This window comes from Balaenoptera borealis (genome assembly GCF_965194805.1).
Source record: "Balaenoptera borealis genome assembly, chromosome: 20".
Lineage (NCBI taxonomy): Eukaryota > Metazoa > Chordata > Mammalia > Artiodactyla > Balaenopteridae > Balaenoptera > Balaenoptera borealis.
In genome coordinates this window covers 22,465,788-22,488,201 of record NC_138879.1, presented here as the reverse complement: position 1 = coordinate 22,488,201, position 22,414 = coordinate 22,465,788, and the positions used below count along the sequence as shown (strand labels likewise).

The following is a 22,414-nucleotide window of genomic DNA, read 5'->3' as shown; positions in this document are numbered from 1 at the left end:
ACAGTCTGCAGAGGAAGCTGCCACAGACCAAGCAATTTATTCCCAGTGGAAGTACAAGATGCCCTTCTAACATTCCAGACATGATCTTGAGGGAAAACCATTCTAGAACCTGGCCCTTTCTCCCCTTTCTAGAACACTGACACTCACTCAAGAATGGGTCAGGGGAAGCCAGAATGAGAAGCAAGGGCCCAGGTACCAGGACAGGGAACTCTCTGCCTCTCTGTTCCAGGCCCTGCCCTGCCTGCCCGCCCGGTGGAAAGGTCCTCCCTTTGGTTAATCCAGGAGTTGAAGGAAACCCTCCTACCTGCACATCTGGCCATCTGAAGATGCCTGGGAGGCTGGCCAGGCCTGAGCTGATGGCTTGGGGCTTTCCCAGGTCCAACCTGCACGGGAAGTCAGCCCCTGGAGAAAAATACTGCACCTCAAATGAGGTAGCATTTGATCATTTATTGATTAAATGTCCATTCTGTTGGTTTCCAGTTACAAATACTCTTGTTAAGAGCTATGGAGATCAGTATTAATTTATCATGGAAGATTAACAATTTTGCTTTTTACTTTTTTTGAGTGGAGGCTATAACTGGTGGTACCAGTGTTTGGTTGGGTTCGCACCCATCTCTCAGGGCCATGGGCTAGCAGACTGGCAGACTCTAAGGGTGGGAAGCAAAAGTCTTTCAACTTCTTGGGCCCTTGACCATCCTGTGGATCTACACAGTTCAGCATATGGAGCCCCCAAGAGGCTGGAGGAAAAGGGAAAATTCAGTTACTGCTTTTGTTGTGAAAATTCCAAGACCAGAAGGGAATTAGGTGTGGGCTTCTCACTACAGTCCTGCAGAGCCCTCGAGACAACAAAAAAATGCCTCCAGTGGCCACTGGGGGCCTCTGAAGGTAACTGGTCCCATCAGTCCACGTGATACAGCCTTAGCAGCTCTTGCAGAAGACTCTCCTCCTCCTGGAGCCCACCAGGCTGCTCCCCCAGACCCCGCCCCTCCAGGCTGGGGGTGCCCATGGCCTGCAGCTTCTGAAACAAGGATCTGCAGCTCTCTTTCTCCGCATGGCTCATCAGGCTCAGGTTCAGGGTGAAGCGGCCCGTGCTGGCCAGGCTGCGCAGGACCCCCAGCACCACCCACCAGTCAGCTGGCCTCACGTGATCAGCCAGTGCCATCAGCATCTCCCCTAGAAGCCCAAAGCCCACATCCATCTGGAAGAGGCGGCCCAGCTTTGGGCCCCCGAGACGCAGCAGGGCCTCGTAGCGCTCTGGCCCACTCCGCAAGTATCGCCGCCAATCACGGTAGAACTCAGCCGAGGTCTCGGGCTGGAGGAGCGTTCTCTCCTGGATCGCAGATGAAGGAAAGAGAGTACAGAGCTCCTGCAGCTGCTCTGTGACAGTGAGAGTGAGGGGAGCCTGTGGATTTTCATCTGAGCTCTAGTATCACTCTCTGAGCACTGGCAAGGCTGCGGTCCCTGTGGGCCTCATTTTCAGACGAGGGAACAAGGGATGGGATGGGGAGGGAGGGTCCCAAGGAACCCAGGCTGTGATTTGAGACTCTCAGTTGTACCAGGATTTTCCTACTGATGAATGTAGACATAGCCCTGATCTACAAGACTAAGTCAGAGTTTACTCTGGGCAGGGCAGGAGAGGGGGTAATTGGAAACCTCGGGAGGAGAGAAAGGAACTCAAGATGAGTATTAAGGATCTGACAGGCTAGATCTCCTTCCCAACACTGCCAGAGGATCATAGGCTCTATACCATATAACTCGAGGCAGAGCAACCCAAATCTGATCTGGGAATGGGAACCAAGGACTGACTGACAGGGGCCTGCCGAGCCCACCTTTCTGACCTGTTCTGGTTAGTTTTGGCCTCACCACCCGTTGGTTGCTTTTCTTTCTGGGATTGGAGGCAGAAACCTGCCTCTGTTGGCTTTACATGAGAAATAAGGAAAACATATGTGTTATAAGAAAACAGGGTTGGAGGTTTAAGGCAGAGAATCCTGCTGGGCCTCACCTACCGGGGAGATTTCAGTGGTTTCATCCTGGGAGGGCCTTCCCTGAATAGTGTGACAGTTCCAGGGCACAGTCCTCTTTCCTCCCATCTTGTCCTTCTGCTCCAGCGGCTTCAGATGTGATGCAAGGACAATACCCCTACAGGCAAAGGACAGAGATTAGGGGATGGACCTAATGCTGTCTGTAGGTATGAGGTGGCTGGACTTTGTGTGATACTGGCTGAACCTGTTGGCAGGCTAATATGACAATAATAATAACAACAACAGCAACAATAGCTGACAACTTTTGAGCACTTTCCATGTGCCAGATATTGTGCTCAGAATCTTATGTGCAATAACATTTAACATGACAATGGTTACTCTCTCTTACAGATGAGGAACAGAGGCTCAGATTGGTTAAATAACTTGCACAAGATCACACAGGTAGCAGAAGGTACGGCCAAGATTGAGCCCAGAATTGTCTGACTCCAAGTGCACGCTCTTATCCACTATAGTAAACCATAACAGGAGAGCCTGAGAAAAATGGCAGTAAGCCGACCTGAACTCCTCATAGGAAGCTACCCTCTGTTCCACTGCCCGTAACTTGGCAGCATTTTCCCGTTTGTACTTCTCATCAGCAGTGAGTGCAGCCTGCAGCTCTTTCTCCAAAGCCTTGAAGTCAATGATGTCATTCCTTTTCATGGCCTGTGCCTGGGAAGGCAAAGGGAATGAATGTCAGCAGAGGGTGAATATCAGGGGTGGGGGGTTGCATCTGGATTCTTTGCCAGCCCACAAAATGACCCCAAAGCACTCTGGATATCTAGTCACTTATCTTGAGGGGGGTGTTATAAAAATCTAGTTCTCTATTTTACAGAGGGAAGCTGAGTTGCACAGTGAGGTCTTGCTTAAGATTTGTTGCCACTGAAAATAGTCTTGACTTTCAATTTAGTGCCTTGTCTAAATTTTGCTCTCTGCCTCTGAAAATATTTTTTTAATCGAAGTATAATTGACATACAATGTTATATTAGTTTCAGGTGTACAACATAGTGATTCGACATTTATATACATTACAAGATGATCACCACAATAAGTCTTGTTACCATCTGTCATCATTTAAGGTTATTACAATACTATTGACTATATTCCCTATTCTGTATATTACATTCTCATAACATATATTTTATACCTGGAAGTTTGTGCTTCTTAACCTAGTTCATCCATCCCACCACCCCCTTCCCTTCTGGCAACCACCAGTTTGTTCTGTTTTGTTTGTTCATTTGTGTTTTAGATTCCACACATAAGTGGAATCATACAGTATTTGTCTTTCTCTGTCTGACTTATAATATCCTGTAATACTGTATAATACCTTAGCATAACACCCCCTAGGTCCATCCATGTTGGGTTTTTTTTTTTTTTTTCATCCATGTTGTTTTAAACGGCAATTTTTCATTCTTTTTTATTCTGCCTCTAAAAATATTTTAGTATTGGTGCTTTGGCTGAGGAAGCATTTAGATTTCAGAATTCAGTCCCTTCACATTTCCACATGGACTCACTCTATAGCGAGTTGTGATAGAGGCCCTCACACAAAAGCAGAACTATTGTAACCTACTCTTGAGCCCTGGGATAAAATTCCACTCATTGTTAAATGTCTTTAACGAGGAATGATACTTTCCACCCAATCCAGATGCAGAGACTGAGCAGGAAATCAAGTAGAGGTGGCAGAAGAAGGGGCTCAATGATCCCCGTTTCCAAATCCCTCTGTCCAGCCAGGGCTGGAGCACAGATTCCTAGGTTCTTGGGCAACCTCTTTAGCTCTGCCACTGTACTTCTGCAGCCTCCGCATATCTGAGGCTGACTGACCCGTTCTACACGGAGATCACCTATATGTGTTCTAGTCTTGGCTCTAGCATTTCCTTACTGTGAGACCCCTTTGAACATCAGACTCTTAGTGCACTAAGCTAGATTAAGTGGTGAAGTCATCATCAACAGTCTTAGGGCAGGGAAGCTTGACGTCTACAACCAACCCCGTGCCCTCCCCCTCCACCCCAACATGGGTAAGCTTGAAGACCAAGAAGGAGGCTGGGTTGGCCAGGAACTGAACTCAGGTGTCCTGGCTCCTGTCTAGTTCTGAGCCCTTGCCAGTCACTGAAATAAATAGAACATCTAATCCTCCTGCCCCCTGACCTTCACCCCAGCAGCCAGGGCCCTGGTTTCCTTTCTTTGGGGATCCCCAGTTACCGCCAGACCAAGTCGGCTCAGTGTAGACCACGCCCAGCAGCTGTGGTTGCCCAGCAACTGCTCCAACAGCCTGCCCACGTGACCACCCCGAAGGCCCCCCGCCCTCGTCAGGGTGGCCCCGAGGCGCCTGACCAGATTCTCGCCTCCTCGGGCCTTGCTTTCTTCGGAGCAGCCCACGCCTTGGTTTGGGGACCCACAACTCCGCCTCGCAGGTTCCTGTGTCCGCGGCCGGCATTCTTCCGAGCTGGTCCACAGGCAAAGGGCTGTCCTCCGGGGCAGAAACGCGACCGCGGCGTCTGCGGGGTCCTTCCGAACAGCGGGCGCAGGCGGTGCGGCGGCGTGGGACGGAAGCGCGGTCTCCGGCGGCTGACTCGGAGTTTTTGGCTGAGCAGCGGGAGGTGAGCTGACGCGGGTCCACGGCATGGGAAGGTTGCTCTTGTGGGATGGGAAATTAAATAATGTCAGATGTGGAGGAAACGTTATATGCTATCTTCTCCTTTCACTTTACAGATGGGTTAATTGAGGCGGGAAAGGGAATGAAAGCCCTCCCACCCCGCCCCCCCCCCACCGATTCCGGGGTTCCCTCCTGTCGTACATCTTTTTTTTTTTTTTTTTTTAAGCTGTAGAATTTAAATGGCTACCTTTTTCATTTAAAGTTAACTTTTTTTTTTTTAAACGTTGGTTTTTTTGTTTTTGTTTTTTTTTTTAAGCTGTGTTGGGTCTTCGTTTCTGTGCGAGGGCTTTCTCTAGTTGCGGCAAGCGGGGGCCACTCTTCATCGCGGTGCTCGGGCCTCTCACTGTCGCGGCCTCTCTTGTTGCGGAGCACAGGCTCCAGACGCGCAGGCTCAGTAGTTGTGGCTCACGGGCCTAGTTGCTCCGCGGCATGTGGGATCTTCCCAGACCAGGGCTCGAACCCGTGTCCCCTGCATTGGTAGGCAAATTCTCAACCACTGCGCCACCAGGGGAGCCCCTGTCGTCCATCTTTAAAACCCTTTCCCGGGGCAGGGGTCGTTCTTGCACTGTCCATGCACCTGTCTCACTCCCTCTTCCAACTGTGCCGCCTTCACCCTTTCTCTACCAAGCTCCCTCCGTCCTTACTCTGTATTCCTTGGAGAGCCTGCGTTGTGGTGGGAAGCTGCGGTGAAGTTTGGTACCGAAGTTCACTAATTTGTGCAACTGTGGGCAAGTCACCTATCTTCTCTGTGCCTTGTTGGAGTCACTCATTTAGTCATTCAGCAAATACTGATTGAGGTTCTGTTTTGTGCCAGGCACCGTTCTAAGTGAAAAAAAACAGTCGTTGCTTAAACTGTAGTTGGAGAGATGACAGTAAATACACGAATAGATACGTGTCAGCTAATGATAAATGTTAATAAAAATAATAAAACAATGAAAGTGGGGGTTGGAGAATGTGTATGGGTGGAGCTTTTTTTAGAGTGACAAGGGGAGGCTTCTCAGAGAAGGTGACGTTTTATGTAGTAGAGACCTGGGTGAGATGAAGGAACAAGGTATACATGCCCAAGGGGAGAGCATTTTGGAAGAGAATAGTAAGTGCAGTGGCCCTGAAGCAGAAATGAGGTGGGTTGTTCCATGAACAGCCTTCTGTAAAAATTTCTGCAGTCATTTCATGGGTGTCTTGGGAGAATGAAATGTGCACAGATGTGGTAGCTCTTTGGTAGTAAAAAGAATCTCTATGCATATGAAAGTTTCCATAATAATTTACATTTAATTATTAGTGCTTGGAGCTCTTAATTCTCTATTTTATCCACAGTCAGCACTCAACAAGGGCATTGAGGGAGGTGGAAGGATTAGCCTCATGAAAGAAATATCAGTATTTCGAAATTAAACATTCTGTTCAGTTAACATTTATCCACTTCCTACTTACGTGAAACGCTGTCTTGGTCATTGGCAGGTGGGCACAAGGAACACAGGGTTCCTGTATTCAAGAATGGCCAAAAAATAATGCTAGCTAACATTTATTGAGCCTGGAACTGTAATAAATTCTTTACACAGCCTATTTTGCTTAATTCTCATAACCCTTTATGCAATGGGGATTAATCACTTTATTTTCCAATTAAAGAAACAAGCTCGGAGATGTGAAATAACCTGAAATGACATAGTTATTAAGTGACAAAGTTTGGATTCAAATCTAGGTCTCCCAACTCCAGAGCCCTGACCATTAACCCACACTCTGGTCTGTTGCCTATTACTGTAAGCTATAGAGATGTTGGTGAGGGTAATTAGTACAGTTAACTACCATTCATGACAGAATTAAATGCTGATAAAGACACAAAAGGCTACAGCAGTATAGGAGAGTGAGAAATTGAGGCTATAGGAAGGCTTGAAGGAGGTGGTATTTGACCTGTTACTTTGAATAGAATTTCAATAATTGAAGTGGAGACAACCCACAAAATACTTATTAATTACAAAGAGAAAGCAAGTAACTTTACAATGGAAAGGCCTGGTAGGCACCACCATAATCAAGTGGTGAAGTTAACATCGCCACTGATGGGACAAATTAAAATCATATGCCACTTGTTAGAAGATGCACTGAAAAGAGCACAGCATCACTTCTGTGATATTCTTGCCAGAAAATGCATAACCTGAATCTAATAATGAGGAAACATTGGCAAACTTAAATTAAGGGACATTCTACAAACTCACTAGCCTATAATCTTCAAAAGTGTCAAGTCATAGAAGTCAAAGGAAAGACCAAGGAACTGTTCCAGATTGAAAGAGACTAAAGACATGACAGCTAAATGCAAACATGGAATCCTGGATTGGCTCCTTTGCTGTGCAGATTATTGGAACAGTCTGTGAAACTTGAATGGGGGCCTGTGGATTAGGTGGTAGTAATATGTCAGTGTTTTCTGATTCTGATGGTTGTGTTGTGGTTATGTAGGAGAATGTCCTTGTTTGTAGGAATCACATGCACTAAAAGCAGGGGTTGGCAAACTTTGTCTGTCAAGGGCTAGATAGTAAATATTTTAGGCTTTGTGGGCCATATGATCTCAGTGGCAGCTACTCTGCTCCGCTGTTACAGTGTGAAAGCAGCCACAGACAATATAAAAGAATGAGCATGGGGCTTCCCTGGTGGCGCAGTGGTTGAGAATCTGCCTGCCAATGCAGGGGACACGGGTTCGAGCCCTGGTCTGGGAAGATCCCACATGCCGCGGAGCAACTGGGCCCGTGAGCCACAATTACTGAGCCTGCGAGTCTGGAGCCTGTGCTCTGCAACAAGAGAGGCCGCGATAGTGAGAGGCCCGCGCACCGCGATGAGGAGTGGCCCCCGCTTGCCACAACTAGAGAAAGCTCTTGCACAGAAATGAAGACCTAACACAACCATAAATAAATAAATTAATTAATTAAAAAAAAAAAAAGAATGAGCATGGCTGTGTTCCAATAAAGCTGTTTTTATAGACGCTGAAATTTGAATTTCATATAATTAATTTTCATGTGTCATGAAATATTATTCTTTTGATTTCTTTCAACTATTTAAAAATAATAAAAAACATCTTACCTTCAGGGCTGTATGAAAACAGTTGGCAGGCCAGATTTGGCCACAGGCTATAGTTTACCAACTGCTGCACTAAAGTATGAGGAGGCGATGAGACATTGTGTCAGCAACTTATTTGCAAATAATTTAGGAGAAAGAAAGTTATGTGTACTATTTTTGCAACTTTCTGGTATTTAATTATTTTAAAATTAAAATTTGTTTAGTATTAGAAAAAAGAAGTGGGTGAAGTATATGTAAACAGAAACAGGAGTGGAACAGACAGGAGGGGAAGGTACAGGGCTTTGGAGGAGCAGTCAGTAGGTTGATGTAACTGGAGAGGAGATTGTGTGAGGGATATGGTCAACCACAGGCTAGGGCGGAGGCCTTGATTACCTTGCCAGCATCTAACTCTTCTCTTCTTGAATTTTAGCATCATGGATACTGACTTGTATGATGAGTTTGGGAATTATATTGGACCAGAGCTTGATTCTGATGAAGATGATGATGAATTGGGCAGAGAGACCAAAGATCTTGATGAGGTAAAACAAATATATACTTTTTTCATCTCTCTTTTTTAAGAAAGCAATAAAGTAGTAATCATAAATTAGTGAGTCTGTTTCTGTGAGTCTCTTTCTGTTTTGTATATAGATTCATTTGTGTTGTGTTTTAGGTTCCACATATAAGTGATATCATATAATATTTGTCTTTCTCTGTCTGGCTTCACTTAGTATGATATTCTCTCGGTCCATCAACGTTGCTGCAAATGGCAATATTTCATTCTTTTTTATGGCTGAGTAATATTCCACTGTATACATGTACCACGTCTTCTTAAATCAGTCATCTGTTGATGGGCACTTGGGTTGTTTCCATGTCTTGACTGTTGTAAATAGTGCTGCTATGAACCTGGGGGTGCATATGTCTTTTTTTTTTTTTTTTTAAATTAATTAATTAATTAATTAATTTATGGCTGTGTTGGGTCTTCGCTTCTGTGCGAGGGCCCTCTCCAGCTGCGGCGAGCAGGGGCCACTCTTCATCGTGGTGCGCGGGCTTCTCACTATCGCGGCCTCTCCCGCTGCGGAGCACAGGCTCCAGACGCGCAGGCTCAGTAATTGTGGCTCACGGGCCCAGCCGCTCCGCGACATGTGGGATCTTCCCAGACCAGGGCTCGAACCCGTGTCCCCTGCATTGGCAGGCGGACTCTCAACCACTGCGCCACCAGGGAAGCCCCCATATGTCTTTTTTTTTTTTTTTTTTTTTTTTAATTTATATTTTTGGCTGTGTTGGGTCTTCGTTTCTGTGTGAGGGCTTTCTCTGGTTGTGGCAAGCAGGGGCCACTCTTCATCGCGGTGCGCAGGCCTCTCACTGTCGCGGCCTCTCTTGTTGCGGAGCACAGGCTCCAGATGCGCAGGCTCAGTAGTTGTGGCTCACGGGCCTAGTTGCTCCGCAGCATGTGGGATCTTCCCAGACCAGGGCTCGAACCCGTGTCCCCTGCATTGGCAGGCAGATTCTCAACCACTGCGCCACCAGGGAAGCCCCCATATGTCTTTTTGAACTAGTGTTTTTGATTTTTCCATCATCCCTTCTCATTTACTCAAGATGTTCACCCCAGCAATTCTCCCCTCTCTCCCATGTCATTAGTTTTCCCTCTCTACTAGATCATCCCCATCAGCATACAGATATGCTGTTGTTTCATGATAAAATCCTTTCATGACCCTATAGCCCCCTTCCGTTACCTCCCATTTCCCTGTTTCCCAATGCGGCACATCACAAAAGAGTTGTTACTTGCTGTCTCCAAATCCTCTCCTCCCATTTTCTCTGAAACCAAGTTTTGTTGTTTTGCCTCTCCCATTCCACACAGACTGCTCTTGTCAGGGTCATCAGTGACCTCTGCCCCAGACCCGGTGCTCATCCTGCTTGACCTGTCTGCAGCATCTGGCCCAGCTGATCCCTCCCTCCTTAAAATACTCTCTTCCCTTGGCTTCTAGGGAATCCCCTGGTTTTCCTTCTCTTCTCTGGCCGGTCCTTCTCAGTCTTTGCCGCTGGTTCCTCCTCATCTCCCTGACCTCTTAACTGTCAATGGGCCCCAAGGCTCCATTCCTAATACCTGTTCTCTATCTGCACTCACTCCCCTGGTCATCTTATCCAGTATGTCAAATCCCTTCTATTCCCTGAGGACTCTCAAATTTATATCTCCAACCTGCACCTTTCTCTTGAACCTCAGGTTTGTATGTCTAGCTTTCTACTTGGCATCTCTACTTGATGTCTAATATGGCATCTCAAACTTAGCATATCTAAGGCCTAAACACAGAGCTTCTCCATCCCCTGTCCCCTGCTTCTGCCTCCAACCTCCTCTTACAGTCTTCCTCATCTAGTAAAGACAGGGCCATTCCCCGGTTGCTCAGGTCAAAAACCTTGCCTCTTTTTTTTCATTCCTACTCTGAATTCACTAGAATACATTTTTTACTCTATTTTTAAAATATATGCAGAATCCAACCTCTCCTTCCACCTTCACAGCTACTCCTCTGGGCGTAAGCCACAATCACTGCCATCTCTCTCCTGTATCACTGCAGTAGCCTTCCAACTAATCTCTCTCCTTTTAGTATATCTCAGTCTGGGGACCAGAGTGAGTCTTTTAAAACAAAAGCCTGATCATATTACTCTTCTGCTCAGAACTGCTAGAACAGGGCTTCTCAGCCTTGGTACCATTGACGTTTGGGGCCAGATAATTCTTTGTTGCAGGGGCTGTCCTGCGCTTTATAGGATGTTTAGCAGCATCCCTGGCTTCTACCCACTAGGTCCCCCACACACATACCCAACTGTGACAACCAGAAACGTCTTCAGACATTGCCAAGTGTTCCCTGGGAGACAGAATTGTCTTTGGCTGAGAAGCACTGCCATAGAGTAAAGTTAGATTACTTAGAATGATCCAGAAGATCCTACATGATCACCTCCTATGTGATCTCAGCTTATACTGTTCTCCCCATTATTTACTGAACTGGCTTCCTTGCTAATCCTCAAAGTTGCCGGCATACCCTTGACTCAGAGCCTTTGCATTTGCTGTTTCAGCCAACTAGAATGCTCTTCCCCACTTACTTGTAGAACTTACTCTCTCTTCCCTCAGATTTTTGCTCAAATGTCATCACCTCTCTTTTTTGCATTGCTATATTACCAGTACCTAGAACAGTGCCTGGCACATAGTAAGTGCTCAGTAGATATTTGTTGAGCGAATGAATTAACCAGGATGTTTTGGAACATAAAGGGTTATGTAGTAGCCACTTTTAATCATTTGAAAGACTTTTTAGGAGAAGAGGGCATAGCTTTGTTCAGCGTTGCTTGTGACTGTGGGTTTTAATTTATAAGGAGGTGAGTTCGAAGTCATTTACGAAGACTCACTTTCCAACAGGGAACTGGGCTGTCTTGTGAGTGAGTACTGTTGTTATTGGAAGTACTCAACAGGGACAGGAATACGTAGAGAGAGTTCATTCATTTAACATGGTCTGCTATGTGCCAGGCACCATGCTGTGTACCGAGGACACAGAGATGAATAGTGCTCAAAGAACTCCCGTCCTATGGGATTCCTAATGTGTGAGGCATAGGGCAATATCCAGAAAAGTGCCTCCAATCTTGATCCATTTGTGACCAATGGCCTGCATTTAAGAAAGGGTCCATTTGAATCAGGAGAGCCGTCCATACCCACGGCTTACAGTCTTCTCTTTGTGAAGGATCACGCAAGAGTAGAACCTGCCCCACTGACTGTAGCACAGAACTCAAAATAAGAAGCTGTCAGGCATGTGAAGTCATTGCTCTTAACTCGTGTAGTGTAGTGAGTCATTGAGCAGGAAAAGTGCATGCCTCTTCCAACCTCCTTCCGTCTCTTGCTTTTAGGTCGATGATGATGACGACGACGACGAGCTAGGAGATCATGATGAAGACCACCCTGGGATGGAGGTGGTGCTGCATGAGGACAAGAAGTACTACCCCACAGCTGAGGAGGTGTACGGTCCTGAAGTGGAGACCATAGTTCAGGAGGAGGACACCCAGCCTCTCACAGGTGAGTCTGGAGGCACTGGGCTGTGAGAGGTGAAATTGAAGCTAGAAAACTTCATTTCATAGCCATCAGCAGTCTTGAAAGTTCAGTGAATGAACTGACTAGTTTTTCTTTCAGGTGGTATTTCTGGATTGAGATTCAATTAACCCTGTTTTGATATTCAACAAAACAGCTTGTTAGCAAGCAAATAAGTGTCACTTCTTTCTTTATCTAATATTTGTTTGGGTTCTTGAAGACTGTTTTTAAGTTCTCCCTCTGGTCTAATATATTTTTCCATCCAAATAATACCAGTTTCTTTAACTAGTCCTCACAATGCTTATTTTCCACTTCCTTAATAATTTTCATTGATCTTCTGGGAAGTAGTTGCATTTTATAAATGCAAGGAGAGATTTTGAACTGACATTGACCTCATCCTATATCCAGTCCCTCTCCCTTCCTCCCACAAAATGAAGTCCAAACACCTCAGTCCACAATTCAAGATCCTTCAGTGTCTCATGCCAGACAGCGTTCCCAGAACTTTCTCAACCTGAGTGGTCCTCGAGAATAACATAAATTGATGTCATATATCATCCATTCTGAAAGCTCAGTCTAATGGAATAGGGCTCTGTATTTTTATGCTTTATGCCTACCTACACATCACTACTTTTTTTTCCCTCCTAGAACCCATTATTAAACCGGTGAAAACCAAGAAATTCACTCTGATGGAGCAGACATTACCTGTCACGGTATATGAAATGGAGTAAGTTATAAGGTCTTGCAGCCTCTCTGCACGAATATTGTAGGTTCAGTTTTTTCATGGAGGTAGGAGGTGGTTTGTGGTTAAAGTAACCAGTGAATTTTTGGGGTGGTGGTGGTGAGAGCAGTGGCATCTGTTTGTGCCTGAGTCATTTTGCTGACTTCTCTCTATGACCAGGTTCAGCTCTGTCGCTGCCTGCTGCCAGATCTAGTCTGACAGATTTCAACTTTATTTAAGTATTTATTTATTTTGGTAGGTAAAAGGGCATATCCCTGAGCTCTTTATTATGTATTTATTTATTTAATTTTTAAAAATTGAGGTATAGTTGATTTGCAATGTTGTGTTAGTTTCTACTGTACAGCACAGTGATTCAGATTCTTTTCCCTTATATGTTATTACAGAATATTGAGTATAGTTCCCTGTGTTCTACAGTAGGTCCTTGTTGGTTATCTGTTTTATATATAGTAGTGTGTATATGTTAATCTCCAACTCCTAATTTATCGCTCCCCTCCCCTCCCCTTTCCTCTTTGGTAACCGTCAGTTTGTTTTCTATGTCTGTGGGCCTATTTCTGTTTTGTGAATAAGCTCATTTGTATCTTTTTTTTTTTTCTTTTAGATTCCACATATAAGTGATATCGTATGATATTTGTCTTTCTCTGTCTGGCTTACTTCACTTAGGATAATAATCTCTAGGTCCATCCATGGTGCTGCGGCAGTGAATTATTGTGAAAGCAAAAATCTCTTCCTACAATTTGCCAAAATTTTCCTTCAGCTTATATCGTTGCTGAGATATTTAGGCTCAATCTTAACTTTCTTCTTGGCTCTCATCCGGATCTCAGCCATTTTCTCTTCTTCCAAACCTTTAGTTTGGTATTAGAAGCCAGCCTTTGAGACAGAACTGGGTATTATAATTGTCAGTGTTGGGGCCACCAGAGCATGTTTTGACTCGGTATGGTTGCTAAGTGTTTTGGGAACATAACAACTCTTTATTTTGAAAAGGAGGCACAGGTAGGTAGATATGTGTAGAATAGTTTAGACTCTTCACATTGCAAACTGTTTTTGAAAATATTTTTATTGAGGAAATGCACTTATAAGGCCCTCATATATTGAGGTGCTTGTGACCCATTATTAAATAATGAAACTTTTTTTTTTAAAACATGCTGACATCTTGTATGTCTAAAGGAGTAAGGTCCCTTCTGAAATGGTCAGCTCACCTGCCATCATTCACACTTTTTTTTTTTTTTTAATATTTATTTATTTGGTTGCATTGGGTCTTAGTTGCAGCGCACGGGCTCCTTAGTTGCGGCAGGCGGGCTCCTTAGTTGTGGCATGTGAATCTCATGTGGGATCTAGTTCTCTGAGCAGGGATCAAACCCGGGCCCCTTGCATTGGGAGTGCGTAGTCTTAACCACTGCGCCACCAGGAAGTCCCCCATTCACACATTTTTGAAACAACCTTTCAGTTTTCTTCAGAACTTGCATCATATTCTTTTGTGTTCTCAGTGGTGATTTTTTAAAAAATCTCCAATCTTTGAAAGCAGGCTGGATTTTTAAAATTTATTTATTTATTTATTTTTAACACTTTATACTGTATTTATTTTATGTATGTATGTATGTATGTATGTATGGCCGTGTTGGGTCTTCGTTTCTGTACGAGGGCTTCCTCTAGTTGTGGCAAGCGGGGGCCACTCTTCATCGCGGTGCGCGGGCCTCTCACTATCACGGCCTCTCTTGTTGCGGAGCACAGGCTCCAGACGCGCAGGCTCAGTAATTGTGACTCACGGGCCCAGCTGCTCCGTGGCATGTGGGATCTTCCCAGACCAGGGTTCGAACCCGTGTCCCCTGCATTGGCAGGCAGATTCTCAACCACTGCGCCACCAGGGAAGCCCCAGGCTGGATTTTTCAAAGAGCCAAAAGTCATCTGAAGGCTGTTTACCATAAGTAATGCGGATGATAAGCAAGAAAGGCAGGGTTGGTTTTGATCAGGATGGAACTCCTCTGCTCATCATTAATGAGATGAGGTTTTCTTGAAAGCCTTGTTAACCAGCTGTGACGGCAGTTTCAGAAGCAAAGCTCCCAAAGTGATTTGAAGTCCCCTTGGCATCAGTGGTGTAAATGTGTAACATCTAGCCTGAATGTTTTGAACTGAACAGTACTCATGTATGTGTGTGCTGGTATTTGGTTTTTTCTTCTTGCTTGCTTTTCAAATTTCATTATTTTACTGTTGAAATCTCCATGACATTTCACAGGTCGTGTCTCCTCATGAATAAGTCCGTTCCGTTCCCAAAGCCAGAACTGTGTAGAGGTAGAAACTCACTTCTGCCTCTGACAATTCTCCAGTTGGTCTGAAAGTTGTTCCTGGCCGAAAATACCTAAAACACCTTTGTAGCACTCCCCCATTTGAAAACTTTTGGCAAAGTCCCTTTTGCTCTTTTCCTTTCTCCTTTCAGTTTCTTGGCAGATCTGATGGATAATTCGGAGCTCATCAGAAATGTGACCCTTTGTGGTCATCTCCACCATGGCAAGGTGAGAGAGCTTTCGGCTACTTGGAACAGGGTTGCTCTTCATTTCTGCTCATTTTTTCAGCCCTCAGAGTCACACGTTGGGGTCTGAGGCCATAAGGCTGGACCTCCTCACTCTGGGGGGCCTCCATGCCTATTGTGAAACTGAGCTGTGAAATTCTAGCTTTTCCTGAGCAGCAGATGGAAAGCTAAGCCACTTGCATGCCTGAGCCTTGTGTCTACATCTGGACAGAAGAGGGGAAATTGAGCCTTGCTCTGATTTTATAAGTTTTCATTTCCTGGGGGATGCTTGTCTAAGAAAGATTTCATCTTTCATTTGAAAATAATCCTGTGGCTTCATTGTTAATTCTTTGCTGGCCCATAATCCTCCCTGCTCTCTTCTTCCTCTCTTTATCCCTAAATTATGTGGTGTAGTAGGAACTGGGAGAAGGGTAGAGTAGATTTTTCTCTGTGGTTGGCAGAACCTAACTTTCTCTTCCCTTTCAGACATGTTTTGTAGATTGTTTAATAGAGCAGACTCACCCGGAAATCAGAAAGCGCTACGACCAAGATGTGAGTAGAAATTCTGTTGAAGGTTTAGGATGAACCATTCAGAATATACAGGGGTGGGTGTCTCTCTCCTTTCCCTTTCTTCCACCTTCCCACTCTCACTGTAAATAATGATGCATATAATGTGCTGCTTTATAATTGTAATTTCTATTAATAGGCCTTAAGAAAATAATTTCAACTTTCTCAGAAACAGAGAGAATATTAGCGTGCAGTATTTTTGGATGATCTGTTCCGCGCATGGGATCCCTCCTCTGTTCTGATACGTGCTGACTTCGATAACCTATTCTTTCCTGTCATAGTATTAATAGCTTCTCTATAAATATAATACAATTGGACCTTGTTGTTTTCATGATAAATTTAAATGCCTGTGAATGAGGCCAAGTGGGGCTGCAAGTCTCAGTGCAATAAATGTTCAGTCTTGGCCAGATGACTGTTTTGACGTTCAGGGTCCCATGAAGGCCAGATGTGTCTCCATGTACCACTGTGAAAAATTCAGTGCATTTGATATAATTTAGCTCTTCAGTCATACCTGGTCTTTAGTGACTTCCCCTACTCCCCAACCAACCACACACCCAGGAGCATTTTCCATCTGGGAGGGTGCTGGTCTCATTGTCTGAAATTTCTGTAGGGGTACCCTGTTGTCTTCCATCTATTCTCCTCCTGAGGCAGAGACCCTTGAGCTGGGAGGTGGTGAGGGAAAGTAATTGATGGTTTGTGTGGGAGAGGAGTCTGAATTCAGGAGGTAACTACAGTTCCTTTTTTTTTTTTTTTTTTAAAGCTGTGCTACACTGACATCCTCTTCACAGAGCAAGAGGTAAGTGTGCCTTTGGAAGTCTGATTGTTGTCCACAGCAGGCCCAGCAGTAGTAGTCTTGTAGGGAATGTCGAAGAGCTTTACGGTAACATTTTGGTCCATACCACACACCTCCCCACCCTCACTCCCACCCCTCATCTCTTTATCTCCCTGCTTCTCTCGGTCATACTATGATCTATAACTTGAAAGAGAGCTGGGTAGGCAAACTGTAGGGTAAAAGGGGAGACCCTCCTATCTTTGGCTGGATTTAATTTAGCCTAGTAGGGCAAATGCTAAGAGGTGATGTGTACATTTATGCTGTAAGTTCTGCAGAAGCTAAACATGATTTATAAAATGACATCATCCTTAAAATCTGTAAGATGACTCCATCCATATGTTGATCTTTCTGGGGGTAGCTTCTCCTGGAGAATGGGTTCGTCTGTCTTTGTGCTTCTCTTTCTGTATAAAAGAGTGAGCATACATCTCTGTCTTTCCCATTCTTACTGGTTGGTCTTTCTTTCCATCTGGATCTTTGTCTCTCCCCTCTAATCCCTTCTGTTTCCCCCTCTTCTTTATTTCTGTCTCTCATAAATGATCACATGGAAAGCACAAGAGTGTAAGTACTGTGATTAACCAAAGGAACCTTGAACGGTGCTGGCATATGTTAAGCACTCAACAGATACTAGCTATTGTTTTTTTATATATATATTTATATATTTGTTTGACTGGAGTTGTTTTAATACTTATATTCTGTTACAGCTTTTATAATATATTTTTAAGAAAACCTAAAATGCCGCAGATTGTTTCTTTTTACTTGTACTGTGCTTAATTATTTTTGTTTACAGTGTATGAGGAGGATAAGATTTTAGGACTCTGGATTCTCTATTAAGGTTTAATACTGCTTTGCTAGCTTGTTCATTTTTTTATTTTTACTTTTTTGTATTTGAACCAACTCCCCCCGCCGCCCCGCCCCAGTGCTTTTTTTTTTTTTCAAACGCATTGTTTACTTTGTTTATTTATTTATTTATTTTTGGCTGTGTGGCTCTTCGTTTCTGTGTGAGGGCTTTCTCTAGTTGTGGCAAGCGGGGGCCACTCTTCATCGCAGTGCGCGGGCCTTTCACTGTCGCGGCCTCTCTTGTTGCGGAGCACAGGCTCCAGACGCGCAGGCTCAGTAACTGTGGCTCACGGGCCTAGTTGCTCCGTGGCATGTGGGATCTTCCCAGACCAGGGCTCGAACCCGTGTGCCCTGCATTGGCAGGTGGATTCTCAACCACTGCGCCACCAGGGAAGCCCCCCAGTGCTTTTTAACATCAAGATTGTTCATCTTTAAGGTCATTCTGGTTAGAGACCTAGATAAAAATCACACCCACTACAAGGAGAGACATCAGTGTAATTTACTAGCAACTGGAAAGATCCAAGAGCAGAGTGAATCCCTCCTGAATAGGAAGAAGCCTTGATCACTCTCGCCCTCTTTCTCTCTGCGGCTTTCAGAGGGGTGTTGGCATCAAGAGTACTCCTGTGACAGTAGTCTTGCCAGATACCAAAGGAAAATCCTACCTCTTCAATATCATGGACACTCCAGGTAGGACATTCCTTGAGTTTTTACCATCAGAACCCTGTCCTGTTTGTTTCTTTTGCTTCCAGAACAGAGCAGAGCATTATGTCTTTGTTTTTACATTCCCTTGCCTTCATTGAGATAATTTTCTTTTTTTAACTGTCTCCTTTGCTTCTAACTAGTTAATTAGCCAGCAGTGTGCTCCAGGCCTTCTATTTTGTTCCTCTCTTGACTCTGCTCTAGAAGATTTAAATTTGGGGGAATCTTATTCACTTATTCATTTCAGCCTGTGTCAGCCCATGCTAGACATTGGGGCAGCAAAGCTGAGTCAGACATGGTCCCGGCCTCAGGCAGTCTCAGTCTTTTGAAGGAGACTATGGGGGCACACACCGATGGCTGGGGGACATGCAGGTTACCATAGAAGCAGCATACCTCACCCTGTGGCTGACTTTCTCTTTGGGAAGGACCAGCTCAGGGTTCCCTTTTTTTAAATAGGAAAATTTGGGTTTTGACAGATTGGCCTTCTTTGCCCCATCAGATGCCCGATGCCCTCGTACCTCTCAGCCCCTGACCCCTACCCGCACCCACCAGCACCACCTTGCCAGGAACCAGCTCCCGTGCTCCAGGCCCTCCTTTGCCCTCTTTCCTGCTTCCAAATTGTCTTCTGTCCCGCAGAACTCTGTTCACTGCTGATTAGACTGGTTTAGTCTGTGAGTTGAATGTGTTGTGCCCTCCTTGATAAAATGCTTTCTTTATGTTTGGGGGCCTCCTGTATAAAAGCATAATCCAAGGATGTGGCTCTAACGTGGAACTTTGCACACTGCAGGGAGCTGTGGGGAGAAGGGAAGGGGGTATTTGTGGGTTCACATGCTTTGCAGTGCCCCACAGACCACGTACAAGTTAACTGTGCCTCATCCTGCCACCACACGAGTGGCGACTTACTTGGTATTTGCTTTTCAGGACACGTGAATTTTTCTGACGAGGTCACAGCTGGCTTGCGCATCTCAGATGGAGTGGTCCTTTTCATCGATGCTGCTGAGGGCGTAAGTCTGCGTCAGTTCTCTTAGGACCCCTCCTCCCTGTCATGTTTGCCGCACACGATGCCCAGAGCTCTGAGTGAGCTGGGAATTAGAGAACGTGAGAGTCTGTGGGATTAAGCCTCACCTTTGCTCTAAAATTAGGGCAGCAAATGAAAGTCAAAATTAGTTCTCAGTGAGTCCCTCACTCCCTGCCCAGTGAAGCTCAAAATGATAGGACCCATTGTCATTCAGAAACACAAAAATGACAAAGGTAAATAAAAGGGAGAGAGGAGAGTTTTAAATGTTAATGGATTTGTCTAAGGTAAAGAGAGATTGGAGTTAAAAGGCCCAAAGATTAGGTGATCTGGCTAACCTCATTCATGTTGTCATCGGTGAGATAGCCAGCAGAGGGAGCCAGGGTTACCTTTTTAAAAATTGACTTCATCTTGGAGTAATTTCAAACTTACTGAAAAGTTGCGGTAGTACAGAGAACACCCTCATTTGTAATTCTGTCTCTGTACATGTACATATGCACTCACACGTATGTGTTTTCCCCTTGAACCATTTGAAAATAAAATATTTCAGAATGTATTTCCTAAGAATAAGGACATTCACTTACATAATCATAATACACTTACCAGAATCTGGGAATTCAACGTTGATACAATATTGTTGTACAGATCTTTTTCTGTAGACCTTAGTCAGTCTCACTAATTGTCTCATTAATGTCCTTTATAGAATTTTTTTCCTTATCCAGGATGATGCATAACATTTAATTTTCATGTCTCTTTTAATTGGAATTCTTCTTTTACCTTTCTTGGTCTTTTATGACGTTAGCATTTTTGAAGTGTATAGGCCATTTATTTTGTAGACTGTCTCTCAATCAGGGTTTGTCTAATGTTTCCTCATGATTAGGTTCAGGTTATTTGGGGCAGGAATACTATATCAGCACAGTTGTGTTCTTATTAGTCCATCACATCAGAAGGCCCATGATGTAACCTTATCCCATTATTGGTGATGTGAACTTTGATCACTTGGTTAAGGTGGGTGTGCCAGGCTTCTCCAATGTAAAGTTACTGTTTTCCCCCTTGTAATAACTGATTTGTGGGGTGATACCTTGAGTCTACGTATACATGTTATTCCTTATCAAACTTTACCAGTTTTATCATCCATTGGTCATTCCTAGCTTATTGATATAATAGTTGCAAATGGTGATTTTCTAACTCTTACTATTTCTTCTGTATTTATTGGTTGGAATTCTGTTGTAAGGAAGAGATTTCCCTTCTCCATTTGCTTATTTATTATCCGTATGGATACACGGATTTTTATTTTACTCAGTGGGTTATAATCCACTAGTATCTTTATATCTTTTAATATTCTAGTTATCCCAGATTTGGCTAGTGAGAACTCCTTCAGGCTGGCTCCTTTATCCTTTTGACATGCCCCATCTTTTTTTAGGCACAAAAAGATGTCCTAGAGTCATCTTGTACTTTCCCTGCCCCAATCCTGGAATCAGCCATTTCTCCATGGAGCTTTGGCTCCTTATAGTGAGGACAGATACTTAGAAACAAAGATCAGAGTATGTTCATTGCTACTGGGACACATTGCTTCTAGGACTTTTCACTGAACACAGATAATATACACCCAAAGGTATCTGTAACTGTTTCTACACATACATATTAAAAACCATTAACACAGTAGAAGAGAAGAAAAAAATCAATTTATCCTAATACCCACAATTCTATTTCAGCACCACGGCTTCTTCCCAAGCCTTCCTTGGTTCCTTCTCTGGCACCGAGAAACCTGGCTCCCAACATCATCAGTGTATTTATTCATTTCTCAATCCTGCAAGGTCACCTCTTAAAATTCCTGAATCTGCCATTGGGCAAGATACCCTCTGCTTCCCCCCAACAATCTATTTCCTCTTTTCCACATTCTTCATATTTTTAAGTAGTACCTTCTTTGGCTCTGCTCTGGACTGTTCTGCACTCTTTGCTGTCATCACCACCTTCTGAGCCTTGTGTCTCTCAGGTGATGCTGAACACAGAGCGGCTGATCAAGCATGCCGTGCAGGAGAGGCTGGCAGTCACCGTGTGCATCAACAAGATTGACCGGCTGATCCTGGAGCTGAAGCTGCCCCCCACTGATGCTTATTACAAGCTGCGTCACATTGTAGATGAGGTCAACGGATTAATAAGGTAGAGGAACCCTGGGAGTGGACCTCCTGTCCTCGGCACTCTGGTTTTTATAAATCTTAACCTTGGAACACCTCTGGGGGCAACTCTGATTCCTTGGCATGCGTTGACAAGCTTGTTGGACACAGCTAGAGGCGCATTCTGTGGCTCTGCAGGGATTGACTCCGCCGCCTTGGCCTCATTAACTCTGCTCCTTAACCAGATATGCAGCTTGCCACACATCCTCAATTTAGTACTGCAGTCAGTGCCCTGAGCTCTAGAATCAGTCTCGTCTTCACCGAACCAACCATGTAAAGTTGGGCAGAGTCCTTAAGCTCATAGAGCCTCAGTTTCTGCTTCCATAAGAAGGGAATAGTAATATTTGCCCAATGAGATGTTACAAGGAATTAAAGACAGCCAGTGTAACACACTTAGCACGGTTCTCAGCATACAGTAACTGATGGGTGAGTAATGTTAGCTGCTATTATCTTACTAGCACAGACTCAGTGAGAGAAGGAACTGTTGGCTTTTATTTCTTGTTGAAGCTGCTTTTCAAAAAGATGGATTTGGGGTTTATGAGTGATGGTTGGGAGACCTTAGAATACAGTACCAAGGTGGCTTTGAAGAATAGCTTAAATTAGTTTTTTTTGGCCACACCGCACAGCTTGTGGGATCTTAGTTCCCCGACCAGGGATCCAGTCCGGGCCCCCAGCAGTGGAAGCGTGGAGTCCTAACCACTGAACCGCCAGGGAACTCCCTGAATATATTCTTAAAGACAGTTTTATCTGTAGGCTGAAGGATGTACTGGATGACTTTTTGAGGTCCGTTGCAGGGCCTGGGAGGAGGCTGCCCTCCTGAGAGAGCTCCTCTCCAGCTGAGGATCAGGGACAGTACTCTCGTGGCGGGGACAGGTTCACCTTCAGACACCCCGCCCCGCCATCCCCCAGTTTGTAACACTGATTCTCAACAGGGGTATCTTCTCCCTGTTACTGGAAGGGCTGAGAATGACTGGAGCCCATATAATGGCCAGAGTCGAAAAGATGAAATGATAAACTTCTCTAAAGGGGGGACGGCTTGGACAGGGCTAAATCCTTATGTACCAGAATAGGAAGTCAAGAAGTCACATCTCAACGACCAAACAAGAAATAGCAACATGGGGCTTCCCTGGTGGCGCAGTGGTTAAGAATCCGCCTGCCAATGCAGGGGACACGGGTTCCAGCCCTGGTCCGGGAAGATCCCACATGCCGCGGAGCAACTAAGCCGGTGTGCCACAACTACTGAGCCTGGGCTCTAGAGCCCGCAAGCCACAA

The 22,414-nt window shown here is 44.8% G+C and overlaps 2 protein-coding genes across 4 annotated transcripts in view; one reads left to right on the top strand and one right to left on the bottom strand.

Annotated features, from left to right (window-relative positions):
* Positions 1 to 18: 18 nt before the first annotated feature.
* DNAAF19 (dynein axonemal assembly factor 19) lies at positions 19 to 4,278 on the bottom strand. Of its 2 annotated transcripts, none has more exons than XM_082374422.1 (4): positions 4,164 to 4,278; positions 2,539 to 2,690; positions 2,003 to 2,139; positions 19 to 1,377 (listed from the first exon to the last, which is right to left on the bottom strand). In XM_082374422.1, exons 2-4 carry the CDS (start codon positions 2,679 to 2,681, stop codon positions 899 to 901), a joined length of 759 nt encoding a protein of 252 aa, XP_082230548.1. In that variant the 5' UTR covers positions 2,682 to 2,690; positions 4,164 to 4,278; the 3' UTR covers positions 19 to 898. The 2 variants fall into 2 exon arrangements, with proteins under 2 accessions (XP_082230548.1, XP_082230549.1); XM_082374423.1 differs by lacking the exon at positions 4,164 to 4,278 and adding an exon at positions 3,346 to 4,151 and having other exon boundaries at positions 19 to 1,330; positions 2,007 to 2,139.
* Positions 4,279 to 4,482: 204 nt separating this feature from the next.
* Positions 4,483 to 22,414, top strand: part of EFTUD2 (elongation factor Tu GTP binding domain containing 2) — a 34,704-nt gene continuing 16,772 nt past the window's right edge. For both annotated transcript variants that reach the window (XM_082374374.1, XM_082374373.1), the window contains exons 1-10: positions 4,483 to 4,615; positions 8,141 to 8,249; positions 11,596 to 11,761; positions 12,419 to 12,497; positions 14,944 to 15,019; positions 15,502 to 15,567; positions 16,343 to 16,378; positions 17,848 to 17,938; positions 18,872 to 18,954; positions 20,962 to 21,128. In XM_082374374.1, coding sequence (XP_082230500.1) covers positions 8,145 to 8,249; positions 11,596 to 11,761; positions 12,419 to 12,497; positions 14,944 to 15,019; positions 15,502 to 15,567; positions 16,343 to 16,378; positions 17,848 to 17,938; positions 18,872 to 18,954; positions 20,962 to 21,128 — 869 coding nt within the window. In that variant the 5' untranslated portion in view covers positions 4,483 to 4,615; positions 8,141 to 8,144. The remainder of the gene's footprint in view (positions 4,616 to 8,140; positions 8,250 to 11,595; positions 11,762 to 12,418; positions 12,498 to 14,943; positions 15,020 to 15,501; positions 15,568 to 16,342; positions 16,379 to 17,847; positions 17,939 to 18,871; positions 18,955 to 20,961; positions 21,129 to 22,414) is intronic.

What these genes read in the sequence shown, in the direction of transcription:
- DNAAF19 (XM_082374422.1), bottom strand. Translation starts at nt 2,681, where the DNA reads ATGAAAAGGAATGACATCATTGACTTCAAGGCTTTGGAGAAAGAGCTG. An exon ending in GCTTCCTATGAGGAGTTCAG is followed by an intron (nt 2,140 to 2,538) that starts GTCGGCTTACTG and finishes CTTTGCCTGTAG; the next exon opens with GGGTATTGTCCTTGCATCAC. An exon ending in CACTGAAATCTCCCCGGTAG is followed by an intron (nt 1,378 to 2,002) that starts GTGAGGCCCAGC and finishes TCACTGTCACAG; the next exon opens with AGCAGCTGCAGGAGCTCTGT.